The sequence below is a fragment of the Amphiura filiformis genome, chromosome 16, assembly GCF_039555335.1.
Source record: "Amphiura filiformis chromosome 16, Afil_fr2py, whole genome shotgun sequence".
Taxonomy (NCBI): domain Eukaryota; kingdom Metazoa; phylum Echinodermata; class Ophiuroidea; order Amphilepidida; family Amphiuridae; genus Amphiura; species Amphiura filiformis.
Genome location: NC_092643.1, coordinates 52,016,921 through 52,029,787, shown reverse-complemented (window position 1 = coordinate 52,029,787; position 12,867 = coordinate 52,016,921). Strand labels below are relative to the sequence as shown.

Genomic DNA, 12,867 nt, shown 5'->3' with positions numbered 1-12,867 from the left:
GATAATCATGTTAGCTCCCCGGTTAGCTCCTGTCATGTAAGAAGCTAAACTTTTATTTAAGTGAATATCAAGATCTGTGATAATGTTGTTATAGGCCTACTCACTCAATCCCTCGGATTTATTTTGCAAATCTGTCCCAATGACCGCTTACCAGCTTACACCCAATGACCCCTTTTTTTAAATAGAAATTTACACCAAATCTGCAAATATTTTAGGCCCTTCGCGCGCATTGTGAACAAATTTAACATTTTTGTAGCAATTTCAGTTTCAAAAAGGCAAAATTTCACAAAACGTTGCCCAGAAAGTTATGTTTTACAGTTAATGGCACTGGAATTCTCACACATTTTCTTGGAGGCCCCCACTACTGAATAACCCCCTTTTTGACCATAATCGCCTTCGATAGACCCCTAGTGTCATACTCTGGTAGGGACAGGTACGTTACTTTCATATCCGAGTGCCCCGCCCTCCCTCCCGTCGCACCTTCCATCAGACACCCTCCCTCCGCGTATTGATAAGAAGCTTATTTTGGACATAACAACTATTATAGTGTCAAAGTGGTCGCGAAATAGCTTCAATTCGGTCTTTATTTTTATTTTTTTTTCAAATAGGGCCTACTCAGGGGCCACATCCCCCTGGGTATTAAGAAGTGTCCGTTTTTGCTTCTGCTTCGGACAGCTGTACACTTACGTTTTAAACGATGATAACAACATTAGTGTCAAAATGGTGCTTCAATTGAGCCTTTATTTTGATTTTTTTTCAAATACTCAACCCCCCCCCTTGATACCCCTGCGTATAAAGAAGTGTCCGTTTTGGCTTCTGTTTTTGACACCTGTACACTTTAAAGCAATGACAAAACAAAAATGGTCCCGAAATGGCTTCAATTAGGCCTAGGCCTAGTTTTGATCAAGTGTTCAATTCTGAGTGGACACCCCCCCCCCCTCCTCAGACCATCAGACAACCCTCTGCGGCGTGCGACCTATAAACCCAGACGCAGTACGTGTCAGGGTGCGTGACTCGCCACTAATCTGGCGATGCATTTGACGCGCTTTTTGGTCATGACCTGAGCCGTAAGGTTATTGACCTCAACGGCCTAGCAACAGACCATTTTTTTGTTATTTCCATAGTGATTGAATAGTTTTGCAAAAATGAACCTCAGATGGTTTAATGGCAATATGTACCCGATCAATGTACGAATAAATCAGAGCTGAAAGTGAAATCATCTCTGAGTCTATTCGCGAACAAGATTTAGCGACTTCCTTTTATTTATATAGATTTTGGACACATTTCCCCTTGCAAAGTCATTCTGAAATTTCTGCTGGTCTCCACTGACAGCTTAGGTGGGATGTGTGGCTAGGCAACTGTCTGGGATTGCAGTCGCTCAATAGGTAGAGCTCCTAGACCTTTGATAATGATTAATCATCACCGACAAGTCCATGTTTGTTTTTTTCCATCAACCAGGAAAAGAAAGTATTATTGCATATCAAGCAGCTCTACAGAAAGGTAATAGTGTGGTACACAGGTATAGAGTTTTTTGTTAGATCATAGTAACTGTTTTAACAACATGGTACATTGTACTTGTAGTCAGTAACACAACTTACAAGTATTGCTTAGTAAGAAGTTAGTCTTACGTAATAAAAAACCCATGATTTTCATGCATTTCAAGCATTCTCTATCACGTACTGCGCACTAATGTTTTCGAACATTTAAAGCAAAAGCATTATCTTAAAGACACTAAACCAAATTTATCAAATAAAGTAAGCAATAGATGGAAAATTTTGTTCTGCATATTTTGATACCTCATTCAGCATGATGCGACTTGAAGTTATACCAATTTGAATATAAAAGGGTGCATTTCAAAAGTGACAAAATTTACATAGACTTTTCTCTCAAAACGATAATTATGAGCATGTTGAGTGAGTGTTAATCTGTCATGCTATATTAGGTTGGTTAGAATAGCTGGTAGGAATCTCCATGAAGGGGGAAGTAACCCAAATTTGTCACTTTTCAAATGCTCTCTTTTTCTATTCAATTTGGTATAACCTCAGGATATAAAATTGTTGCAAATGAGGTTTCAAACTTATGTAGAACAAAATTATCCATCTAATGAATACTTTGTTGGGTAAGCCCCACTTTTGGTTCAAGTTCCTTGGGGAATTAGTCAAGGTTGTCCATGTAAATTCTGTTCTGTCTGTCATCAAAGTAACAGGTGTAAGTCAGTTCTTCTGTGGAGAACTGGCCTGATGGGGCTTCCTGTATAAGGTTTAGTATCTTCAAGATTTTGCCTTTAAGTGTTTGGTTATGTTTTGTGCACAGTATCGATCTAGTAACAAAAGAATTTTATAAGATCATGATACTGTTTTAACAACATGGTACTTGTAGCCAATAACACAACCTAACCCTAACCGCCTAGGGGCTTTTCGGCGACGGGAAGGGAAAGAAGGAAGGAATAAAGAGAGAAAAGAAGGAAAGAAGTTGTTTGCTCTGGGTGGGATTCGAACCCGAGACCCCTCGCATGCCAAGCACACGGTCAGCGACACCTTGCCACGGGTCTTGGGCTTCGCTGGCCAGCTTAAACCGTGCCTATATATCACTTAGGGCGATTGCGTCATCACACCACGTGGGATGCACGCACGAACAGCGCATATATCAAGTAGTATTTTGTAGTATACGGTACGGTTAGGGTTAAATTAGGTCTTCACTCAGTATTGCTGTGTGATAAATAAAGTATGATTTTCATGCATTTCCAGCATTCTCTATCAAATAGATCTACCGTATTTCCTCTGTTAGTCGCCCCCTTCTATTAAACTCCCCCACCACCAGTTTTTTTCAACCAAGATGTATAAAAAATGCTTTATTTACATGCTATCTTGTGTAGTAAGCTTACCACTGTACACACACAACCGGTAATGGTGTCAGTAGTTGGCAAAAGTTCCAATGTAAGACAGGAAGTCATTAATCCTAAGTTCATAGTTTGTCATTTCAGCATGAGTTTTAAGCTTACCTAATGATTTAAACCGGAATTATTGTTCTAAAATGACCGGTACAAAACGCCCCCACTTTGGGAAAATGTAACACCCCAGGCCGTTTAAAAGAGTAAATACGGTATTAAGGTTGGTCTGAACCCTGGAATTATGGAAACTTTCGGGCCTCATAACTGCTAAATTGTTGGTGTAAAGTATATAAAAGTATACATATTTAGAATGGCAAAGACTTGATAAGTTCATCTGTGAGGTAAAATTTGGGCCAAAAGGGCACTTTTGGCCAAAAATCAAAAAAAAATAGTTTTTGGCCCACTTCTTTTTTCATGAAACGTAAAAAAAAAAATTCTTGGGCCAAAATTTTTTTTTATTAATTTTTAAAAACTAGATAAAAATCTCTAGGAGCCGTTTTTTTAATTTTTTTGAATTTTGACCAACTTCACCAAAAATATTTGAAATTTGGGTGAAAATCAGGCTTTTTTAATATTTTTTTGAAAATTCAGCATTTTTTGACCATTTTTGGTGTAAATTTCTCGAAGTTGGTCGAAAAAAAATGAAAAAACGGCTCCTAGATATTTGTATCTAGTTTTTAAAAATTAATAAAAAAACGTTTTTTGGGATTTGGGGCCAAAAGTGAGCATTTAGGCCCAAATTTGACCTCACAGATGAACTTATCAAGTCTTTGCCATTCTAAATATGTATACTTTTATATACTTTAGACCAACAATTTAGCAGTTATGAGGCCTGAAAGTTTCCATAATTCCAGGGTTCAGACCAACCTTAACATAAGAGTTTTGTTCGTCATATGATAATTACTGTTTTAACAACATGGTATAGTCAATAACACAACTTGAATTGCATTTTCACCCAGTATTGCTCAGTAAGAAGTTAGTCATGTGTAAAAAATAAAGTATGTTTTTTTTTTTTTTTCAAGCATTCTCTATCAGATAGATCTTTAAGAAGAGTTTTGTGAGATCATGGCAGTGAATAACACAACTTAAATTATATCTTCACCCAGTATTGCTTGTAGGAAGTTCTATGTAATAAATAAAGTATGATTTTCTTGCATTTCAAGCACACTGTATAAAATAGATCTATAGTATTAACAGTTGTCCTCTTTGTTTGTATTTTTTTAATCTTGTTTGTGAGATGTAGTACATATACAATGTATACAATGTATATTATACATACATGACCAAAATTACATACTAGCCTCAATTTTGTTTTGGCCATTCATGGGTACAATTAGTTTGAAGATTCATTATTACAGTAGTACGTACCATATTTGTTCCATTAACTGTCCAGAGCACTTAACAAATTAAAGTCATTTTGGGTGTGCACATATTTTTTACATTGTTTACATTTACCGCATACGAGGGGGTATCCAGAAGTTTTTGACATCACCCAGAAGTGAAAGAGCTATATTGATGAAATTTTGTCAGTGTAATCACTGGTCCTTATGTACATTATGGTCCAAAAATGGTCTCATAAGTATGTTTACTTTATTTACAGGTGGCGCTAGATGGGCAGTAGGTGCATAACCTGCAAGATGGTGAAAATTGAGGAACATAGCGTGATTAAGGTTCCTGCATTTGAAGGGTTAGGCCTATGAATCTATGATGAAATGAAAGCTATCTACGGTGATGATTGCCCATCATATGACACTGTTGCGTTTTGAAAAAGGAATTTCCAAACTGGCCACATGCCCCTCACAGATGAGCCAACAAGTGGACGTCCATCCCTTATGGATGGTGCGGCCACAGTGAAGAAACTCAAGAAAGTGGAGGATCTTATCGTGATCATGATATATCTGAGTGATGTTAAAAACTTTTGGATACCCCCTCGTATGTATATAGTTCCGTGTTTGATTCATGTGTAGTTGGATGCACAACTTCAAGTTTGGTAGTGACATCAATGCTTCTTCGTGGTTGCGCTGCAAGCGTGCCAACAAAACGCTCATGTACGCGTGCCCGTACACATAGGGCGTTTAACTTTACGCGCACGATTTGATAGTGCGGCACAAGAAATACGCACATACGTCACTACCAAACTTGAGATGAACCAAATTATAGTGGCTCATGTGTAGAAAAGTCGCTGGTTGGGCACTTATAGTGGCATGGGTGGTTAATGGAACAAATGTGGTACATGTATTGATATTATTATTATTAAATCTGCATTTTGCAGAATGTCCCGGATGACAACAATTTTTTTGTGTAAATTGTATGTGCAGATAATGTGCGTACATTTCGCTGATCAGGTTTATGCCTACTCCCCGATTGAGTTTAAGACCAAATTGAATTCAATTTTTACCAAGTCTGTCTAATAAAAATAATAACAATAATATTGAATGGCTACTTCTGTGCAATACAAGAATATATTGCACTTGTTACAAAAAGACTGCACTCATCTTCAACTCATGCAATATTGTTTTATCTCTTGCAATAATATTATTGTGTCACACTCAGATCCATTCAATATTATACAAGTATTAACTTTTCCCCGATATTGTATTTGATATTTTTTTAATGTTCAATGTTAATATTTGTGTGTTAACATTATTCTTTCAGGAAATATTGTATATCATTGTTAAAGATAATTTAACACATTTCAACACCATTCTTAAAGTGGTCAATTGCTTATTCCAATCCATGTACATAACATCTTCATTCTCAAATAATGTATTTTTATAGCGGTTCAATTAATCTTGAAATCAACAGAAAGAGTCAAAATTCTATTTTGTGTACTTGCCCTCTTGGTAACCTTATCGATTTCTCAGAGCCAGAAGTAAGTAAGTGAAATTGCTGCCCTGTAAACATTTGGCAATTTGCGCACACAGTATATTGTACTCATTTACACATGGTAGCTATTCCACTTAATTCTGGCACTGAGCAGTCGTTATGTTAAATCATTGCAACTCCATACCATGATCATGACTAAGTTTTGGTGATGAATGGAGTCCCACATAATTTTAACAAATATATTTACATTATAATTTTTTTAAAGATAGATGAATAAAAAGGTAAAACTTCTATTTTACTTCTCTTTTGAGACCAGAACTGACAACCTAGAGATCATAAGCTTTATAATTATTTAAGACACAGCACAGCTTGTCTGAGGCTCGAACCTCCCACCAAGAGATCACAAGCCAATCATGTACTTACCTACTGTTGCACCTTTCCATCTCTAACACCCCATGTTAAAGAGCGATGAACAAAAGATAAATAAAACTCCTCACTTCCGAAAAACCACCCCTTTTGTAAGGCTGGAACCCACAACCTAGCAATCAAGACCGAAGAGAACTCTCACCTACTATTGCTACTTTGCCTTTCTATGCAAAAAAACGATGGACAAAAGCCATAATAAATGAAGGCACCAAATATTTCATGCATTCTGTTTTGAAGCTTGTCTGAGTCTCGAACCTCCCACCAAGAGATCACAAGCCAATCATGTACTTACCTACTGTTGCACCTTTCCATCTCTAAAACTCCATGTTAAAGAGCGATGAACAAAAGATAAATAAAACTCCTCACTTCCGAAAAACTAGAGTGGCGTGTCTGGGGGGATTTGGGTGCTGAAGCCCCCTGCACTTTGTTAAAAAGCATGTAAAATGAGCCGTTTTTGGCGATTTTAGCCATTAAGCCCCCCGCATAACTCTGAAAGCCCCTCAGAGACCCCTGCAGGATCAGATCTAGGACACGCTGGTGACCACCCCTCTCTTTTAAGGCTGGAACCCACAACCTAAGCAATCAAGACCCAAGAATATGCTCACCTATTATCGCTACTTCACCTTTCTATACAGGAAAACGATGGACAAAAGCCAGAATAAAAGAAGAAACCAAAGATCTGATGCATACGGCGAGTCAGCAGACTATGAATGGTACCAGAGTCATATGGAGGTTGCTGGAAATCCATATGGTTAAGTTTGTTATCTGCACCGTTGTTATAGTTGTCGTACATGAGGTGAGTTGATTCAATGGTCTATTCAATTTTTGGCCTGCTAGAGTTTTTAAATATCATTGTCTTGCATGATATTTGAAAAGTCTAGCTCAAACGATAAATTCGGGTATCATGCTCAATCCGTCCAATTTTATATCAAACTTGGTCTTATGATAGCATTCTTTAAATATTTACCAACCTTTGTTGTGGGGCCACCTTATTTATGAACCGCATAGTTCTAGTTAATCCACACTCCCAGTGGAAGGTAGTCAGAGGTGCTCTAACTGAAAACACTCTGGACCCCGGCCTCTGGACCTTTGGGAGTTTAGTTTGAAGTCATGTAAGCATAGGGAACATGGTACCAACAACTTTCAGTCTCTCCATGGTTAGTAGACTTGTTCAAGACTCTCTTATACTACAGCCAGCTGATTACGCCATGCTTACTGTATACAAACTGCTCTACGTCCTGCGACTGCTGTATGTCCCGGGATCACAGATTTTTTTCAAAGTTAGAAATTAAACAGTGAATACAGTTTCATCAAGACGTATCTTAGTATCTTAAGCTATCTTTGATGCATGCCCATAAGGGGACAAAAAAAAGAAACCCTGTTCTACGGGCAGACAGATGAAAGCTTCCTCTCTCCGTAATAATAAATAAATAAATGATGTCATTTATACAGTGCGTTTGATGTGTATCAAAGCGATTTACATTTATTCCGGTGTTATTAGAATATATCAGCTGCCATTCAATGCCCAGGGCATGCTCATACCGTTGGGTGGCGCTCAGTGGACAGTATTCATAACAGCTCCCCATTTCACCCCCGGAAAGAGAGAGGCAAGTGAGGTAAAGCGCCTTGCCCAAGTGCACAACATGATGGCACTGCAGTGGCTCTAACCTGCAATCATTTGATTGCAAGGCAGAGCCAGAACCGTTGCACCATTGCCCCAAGCAATCAAATGTGAGAATTAAGAATCATAAAACACTATAGGAATCACATTAAACAGACTAAACATTGGCTGCTGCAATGTTGTTGTTTTTTCTCTGTTTTCCAGGTAACGGCAATCAACTATGTATTTGTGCTGCTAATCTTCCTGGCCATACCATTCCCTAGAATGTACCGCATTGCCTCCATGTTAATCATGATGTGGTTATCAGTAGTGTTCTTAGTCAAGATGATATGTCAGTTGGAGGTGTTATCAGCTGATGATTGGATGACAGGGTGTAATTATACTGACATGAAGGTGAGTTCTTTGCCTCCATGTTAATCATGATGTGGTTATCAGTAGTGTTCTTAGTCAAGATGATATGTCAGTTGGAGGTGTTATCAGCTGATGATTGGATGACAGGGTGTAATTATACTGACATGAAGGTGAGTTCTTTGCCTCCATGTTAATCATGATGTGGTTATCAGTAGTGTTCTTAGTCAAGATGATATGTCAGTTGGAGGTGTTATCAGCTGACGATTGGATGACAGGGTGTAATTTTACTGACATGAAGGTGAGTTCTTACCCATCTCAACCCCTAAATCTAACCCAAAACAGAACCATAACTTAAATTAGGAAGTGCGTGGCCTATGGTTATGGTATGCCTTTAGTGCATGAGGTCCCGGGTTCAATTCCTGGCGGTGGAGATTTGCTGGGACATTGACTTGGGGAACATAATGTCTGAAATTAATTGGCAACCTCTGTATATTAAATTCAGACTTCCGCTCTCCCCATGGTTCATTTACAATTGGATAAATGAATCATGAAAATACTCCGTCCTTTGGATGGGATGTTAAGCCGTCGGTCCCATGTACAGAGAGCCATACCTGTACATGTATCTTGCAGCCAGTTTCAAAAAGAGTAGGGTGTTAAACCCTGACACTGTTCCCAACCCGTCCCGGTGTTCAAATCGACCCTAATGGAAATAAGCTTCAATAGAGGCTTTTTTTTATCCTGGGTTGTCAAAACCTGATGTGGGGTCTTTCAAAGGCATTTTATTTTAAAGACTCCACAATACAGAGGACTGTGGTATAATAATAACTTGTTTTCTCTTTATTATAGGATGCTCAGTTTGCAATAAAACATAATTTCAGCCGACTGGAATGGTGGGGCATTAAACAGGTGTCGAACTTTCATAGCTATGTTATTGTAAGTATTCTGCTCTGTCCCTTGTTTTGTTTGTTGTATGTCTTTGTACTAAATAAAATCAATCAAAATCAATAATCTTTATTTTCATTATCAACCAAGTACATCAAAATACGGGGTTTAAGTGGAAATGAGAGTATGGGGATGTGCAGCAGATTCGGGGTGCATTTTCAGCTGTTTATTTTGGACTCGGGTGCATTTTCAGACATTTTGGTTTATTGATGGCCCCAATTTCATGACAATTTTGTTTAAGAAAGGGTGTTTTTTTCCAAAATAAAAGAAAAAGTGGCAATTTTTCATACTTTTTAGCAAAATTTGGGCCCTTATGTAGGAGATTAAGGTCATGTCTTCCATAGGGGTTGTATGTATTTCGACTGGAATAACATATTGAGTGCCAAAGATTACTTGCAAATTCTCTTTAAAAAACAGATAAAAAGTTTAAATCAGAAAAAATAAAGCATTGACATTTTATTTCTTTGTGTAGGGGTATGTTGCCATCATCATCACACTAATTCTAGAGTGTATAGTCAAGCTACATCAGAAACAGCAGCGTAGTGAGAATGGACTAGAGAAGCCAAAGAATAACATCATCTTCCCAAAGATTACTAGAGAAAAGGCTGATTGTGGATTGAAACCCGCCCTCAAATACCTCGCTAACTACTGCTTTTATAAATTTGGATTAGAGGTAAGTGGATTGGGCTATTCCATTTAAAATCCACACTACCCCTGTGGAAGATTTTGGAAATATCTCCTACAGGGGGAGTGTGAATTTCAAATGGAATGAACACATTAGCAGCTTCATTTGAAACTGACCCTCCCTCAGTGGAAGATTCAGGTTGAATCGTTCTCAGAGGGTGTATGAATTTCAAATGGAGCTGCCTAATGTGTTCATTCCATATGCAATTCATACTCCCCCTGCACGATATCCAAAATCTTCCACAGGGGCAGTGTGGATTTTGAATGGAATAGCCCATCATTGTTTGCTCAAATTAGAATCTCTAAACAGGAATGCAAGTTTTTCAGAAATGTCCGGATTGCTGGAAATTTGGCCATGTAAAAAAGGATCCGGAAAAGAAAAAAAAAAATAATTACATTTCCGGAATTGGATGATGATAATTTTGTCATAACAAGAGCAAAAACATTTATTGGAGATTTGGGTGATACCCCCTAGCCTATTCCCAGGACAAACTCCCATAAATGTTTGATGCTGCGAACAATAGCTCAGCCAACCAAATCCTGTCACATATCTATCTAATCCACCTCTTTTCTCTCTCTCTAGATTTGTTTTGTAACCACTGCCGTAGTAGCTGCCGTCAGATTAGACACGTTCAGCGCCATCTACCTGTTCATCATGATTTGTATGGTCTTCTCCAAGCGCAAGACAGTCAGAATAGTGTGGCCTGTGTATACATTTCTTCTTGTCGTTCTCTTCCCTATCACATATGCCAGCGCACTGGGGATACCACCAGCACTATGTCAAAGTAAGTCGCACCGCATAGACATTAACAAATTTGATGTTGAATAATTATAAAAGGAATGGCAGTTTATATAGAGGATATTTTCCATCTTTGAAAAGGACATTTAGGGACAAGTTTAGAAATTTGAGGTTGCCACCCTAACCGTAATCTTATAACCCTAACTCTAGATTCTTATACCGAACCCTAACCATAATCCTAACCTTTATCCCAATCCTAATCCTAAACCTGATCATAAAACCTAATCTTGAATCTCTTGTTGTCAGATATTCCGAAGTCTTCACAAAATTAAAAAAAAAAAAGAAAACTTATCAGACACATGATTCAATCTGACATTCTCATGATGCATGTCCATTATTGATCTACCATCTTAGATATATAAAATGTAATATTTCTGCTTTTTGGTAGAGAATTGCACACATATAGCTTATGTTGTGCAACATAATTTTGGTCTTGTTTTTCAGCCTGTTGTGTATCTATCATCTCAATGCTAAATTGTTGTAACCCAAAAATCATGGTATCACTGTTACTGTAAGCTTAATTGGTAATTTTATTCAATAATACACAAAAATAATATTTGTTTTATTTTTATTTGAATTTGCAGACTATCCATGGACACACCTGTGGCCAAAGGAAATAATAACCTGGCTGTATTTTCCTGATTTTATCACTCCACCAAATCCCACCTTTATTCTAGGTAAGATATATAATGTACTCCACATAACTTTAAGGCACATTCAGTGATTTGCTCATCCGGACGATCATAAATATCATGAAAATTCAGATTTTGGAACCTTTGTCATTGTCATAGATGTGCTAACATCAGCCGAAAGCCTTGTATGAAAGACAAAATAAGACATTTTACATGAATCTGTAATTTATATACTGACAGTATAATAAATTAGCTACATTTATTTCAATGGGGCTTCAACTGTGTCAATATTGCTGTTTCCTTGGTTTTTTTGCCCAAATTTTTCATTTCGGAATACCTAGTGACTATATTAATGACTTATCCTTCACTTTTAGGGATTTATGCACAATTTTAATTTATTTACACTTTCGATGGGATCACTGAATGGGACTTTAAACATAATAATTAAGAAAGGTGCAGTAATCAGGTACAAGACAGACTGACCAAGTTTTGAAAATTCTTAAAAAATGCTTCATACTACAGAGGATGAAACAAGTAAACTGGTATTGAAATATAGGGAAATCGTATATAGCACCCCTCACTCCCCTCAAAAAAATCCACAGAAGTCCACTTTTTGCTATTTTTTAAAATAAAAAGTGGGAGAAGAATTAAGTAAAGTCTACTTTTTTGTGATAAAGGCATTTAAAAATTAAATAAAATTACACATAAAACCAAGCTGCAGACCATACTTTTCATTAAAAAAAAAGGTATATTTTTTGGAAGTATCGCATTCCCCAAAAATAAATCCTGCACACAGGCCTGTGCCCTATGCAGGGGTGTAGCCAGGGGAAGCCAGGGGGAAAACTGCCCCCACAGAAAATTTTCAGGGATAAAATGGTGACGGCAAAGAGTAAAGTGTCCTTAATATGGACACAAATTTGACTTTTCCCCCGACCCAACTTATAGCAGTTAAGCAAACAATTTTTAAAAAGTGTCTCTGGAAGTAGTTCTGATATTTATCATTTTTCCCCATCCACAGCTGATTTTTTCCAGTTATTATTTGTATGTTTACAATGGCATGTGTTTTATGTGGAGTCTGAGTCACATCCTGGAGGGGATAACTATCAAGGCATAGTGGATGTTGAAAGTATAGCAGAGAATCCTGTGCCAAATTTCACATTCAACAGGTGAGTATTTTAACCCCATGAGAACTATCTGCCGATTGGCCAAAATGAATATTGTGTCCAATTTTGAACCAATCAAGGAGGGTAATAAAGAGACCATCTGCAAATGCAAGTTTGACCATAAATAGTTTAAAGCTTAGTCATAACTGGTAATTGAAATGAGCATTTCAAGTTATCAACCAATCAGAAATGCTGTTAGATGACCAGAAGTATCCAGGGGTATAGCTATACTGGGAATTTCAATTGAATGAACACAGCTTTCAACAGCTGTATTTAATCCAACCGCGATCGTATTTCAAACTACTACACCGCGAACGCACAACCTTGGATACAATACTAACCAATCACGGATGCGTTGGCATGGTTGGATTCACTTCCGCATTATGCACACGCATTCGCACACACTGGCGTACATAACGCAGTGTACGCAAAAAAGCGTCATGCTATGTCAGGCTGTGTTCATTCAATTGAAATTTCCACTAAACTCATCAAAAATTTATTTTTCAATGTAGAATTTGATTGGTTTAATGCTT

The 12,867-nt window shown here is 37.6% G+C and overlaps 2 protein-coding genes across 2 annotated transcripts in view; both read left to right on the top strand.

Moving 5' to 3' along the window:
- Window positions 1–8,180, top strand: part of LOC140172734 (piezo-type mechanosensitive ion channel component 2-like) — a 143,321-nt gene extending 135,141 nt beyond the window's left edge. The window contains exons 16-17 of the mRNA XM_072195866.1: window positions 6,778–6,938; window positions 7,968–8,180. Coding sequence (XP_072051967.1) covers window positions 6,778–6,938; window positions 7,968–8,180 — 374 coding nt within the window. The remainder of the gene's footprint in view (window positions 1–6,777; window positions 6,939–7,967) is intronic.
- The window catches only part of LOC140172733 (piezo-type mechanosensitive ion channel component 2-like), a 98,588-nt gene continuing 92,504 nt past the window's right edge, over window positions 6,784–12,867 (top strand). Inside the window, exons 1-7 of the mRNA XM_072195865.1 lie at window positions 6,784–6,938; window positions 7,968–8,412; window positions 8,961–9,047; window positions 9,529–9,729; window positions 10,324–10,525; window positions 11,124–11,216; window positions 12,190–12,337. Of these exons, the coding sequence (XP_072051966.1) occupies window positions 8,302–8,412; window positions 8,961–9,047; window positions 9,529–9,729; window positions 10,324–10,525; window positions 11,124–11,216; window positions 12,190–12,337 (842 nt within the window). The 5' untranslated portion in view covers window positions 6,784–6,938; window positions 7,968–8,301. The remainder of the gene's footprint in view (window positions 6,939–7,967; window positions 8,413–8,960; window positions 9,048–9,528; window positions 9,730–10,323; window positions 10,526–11,123; window positions 11,217–12,189; window positions 12,338–12,867) is intronic.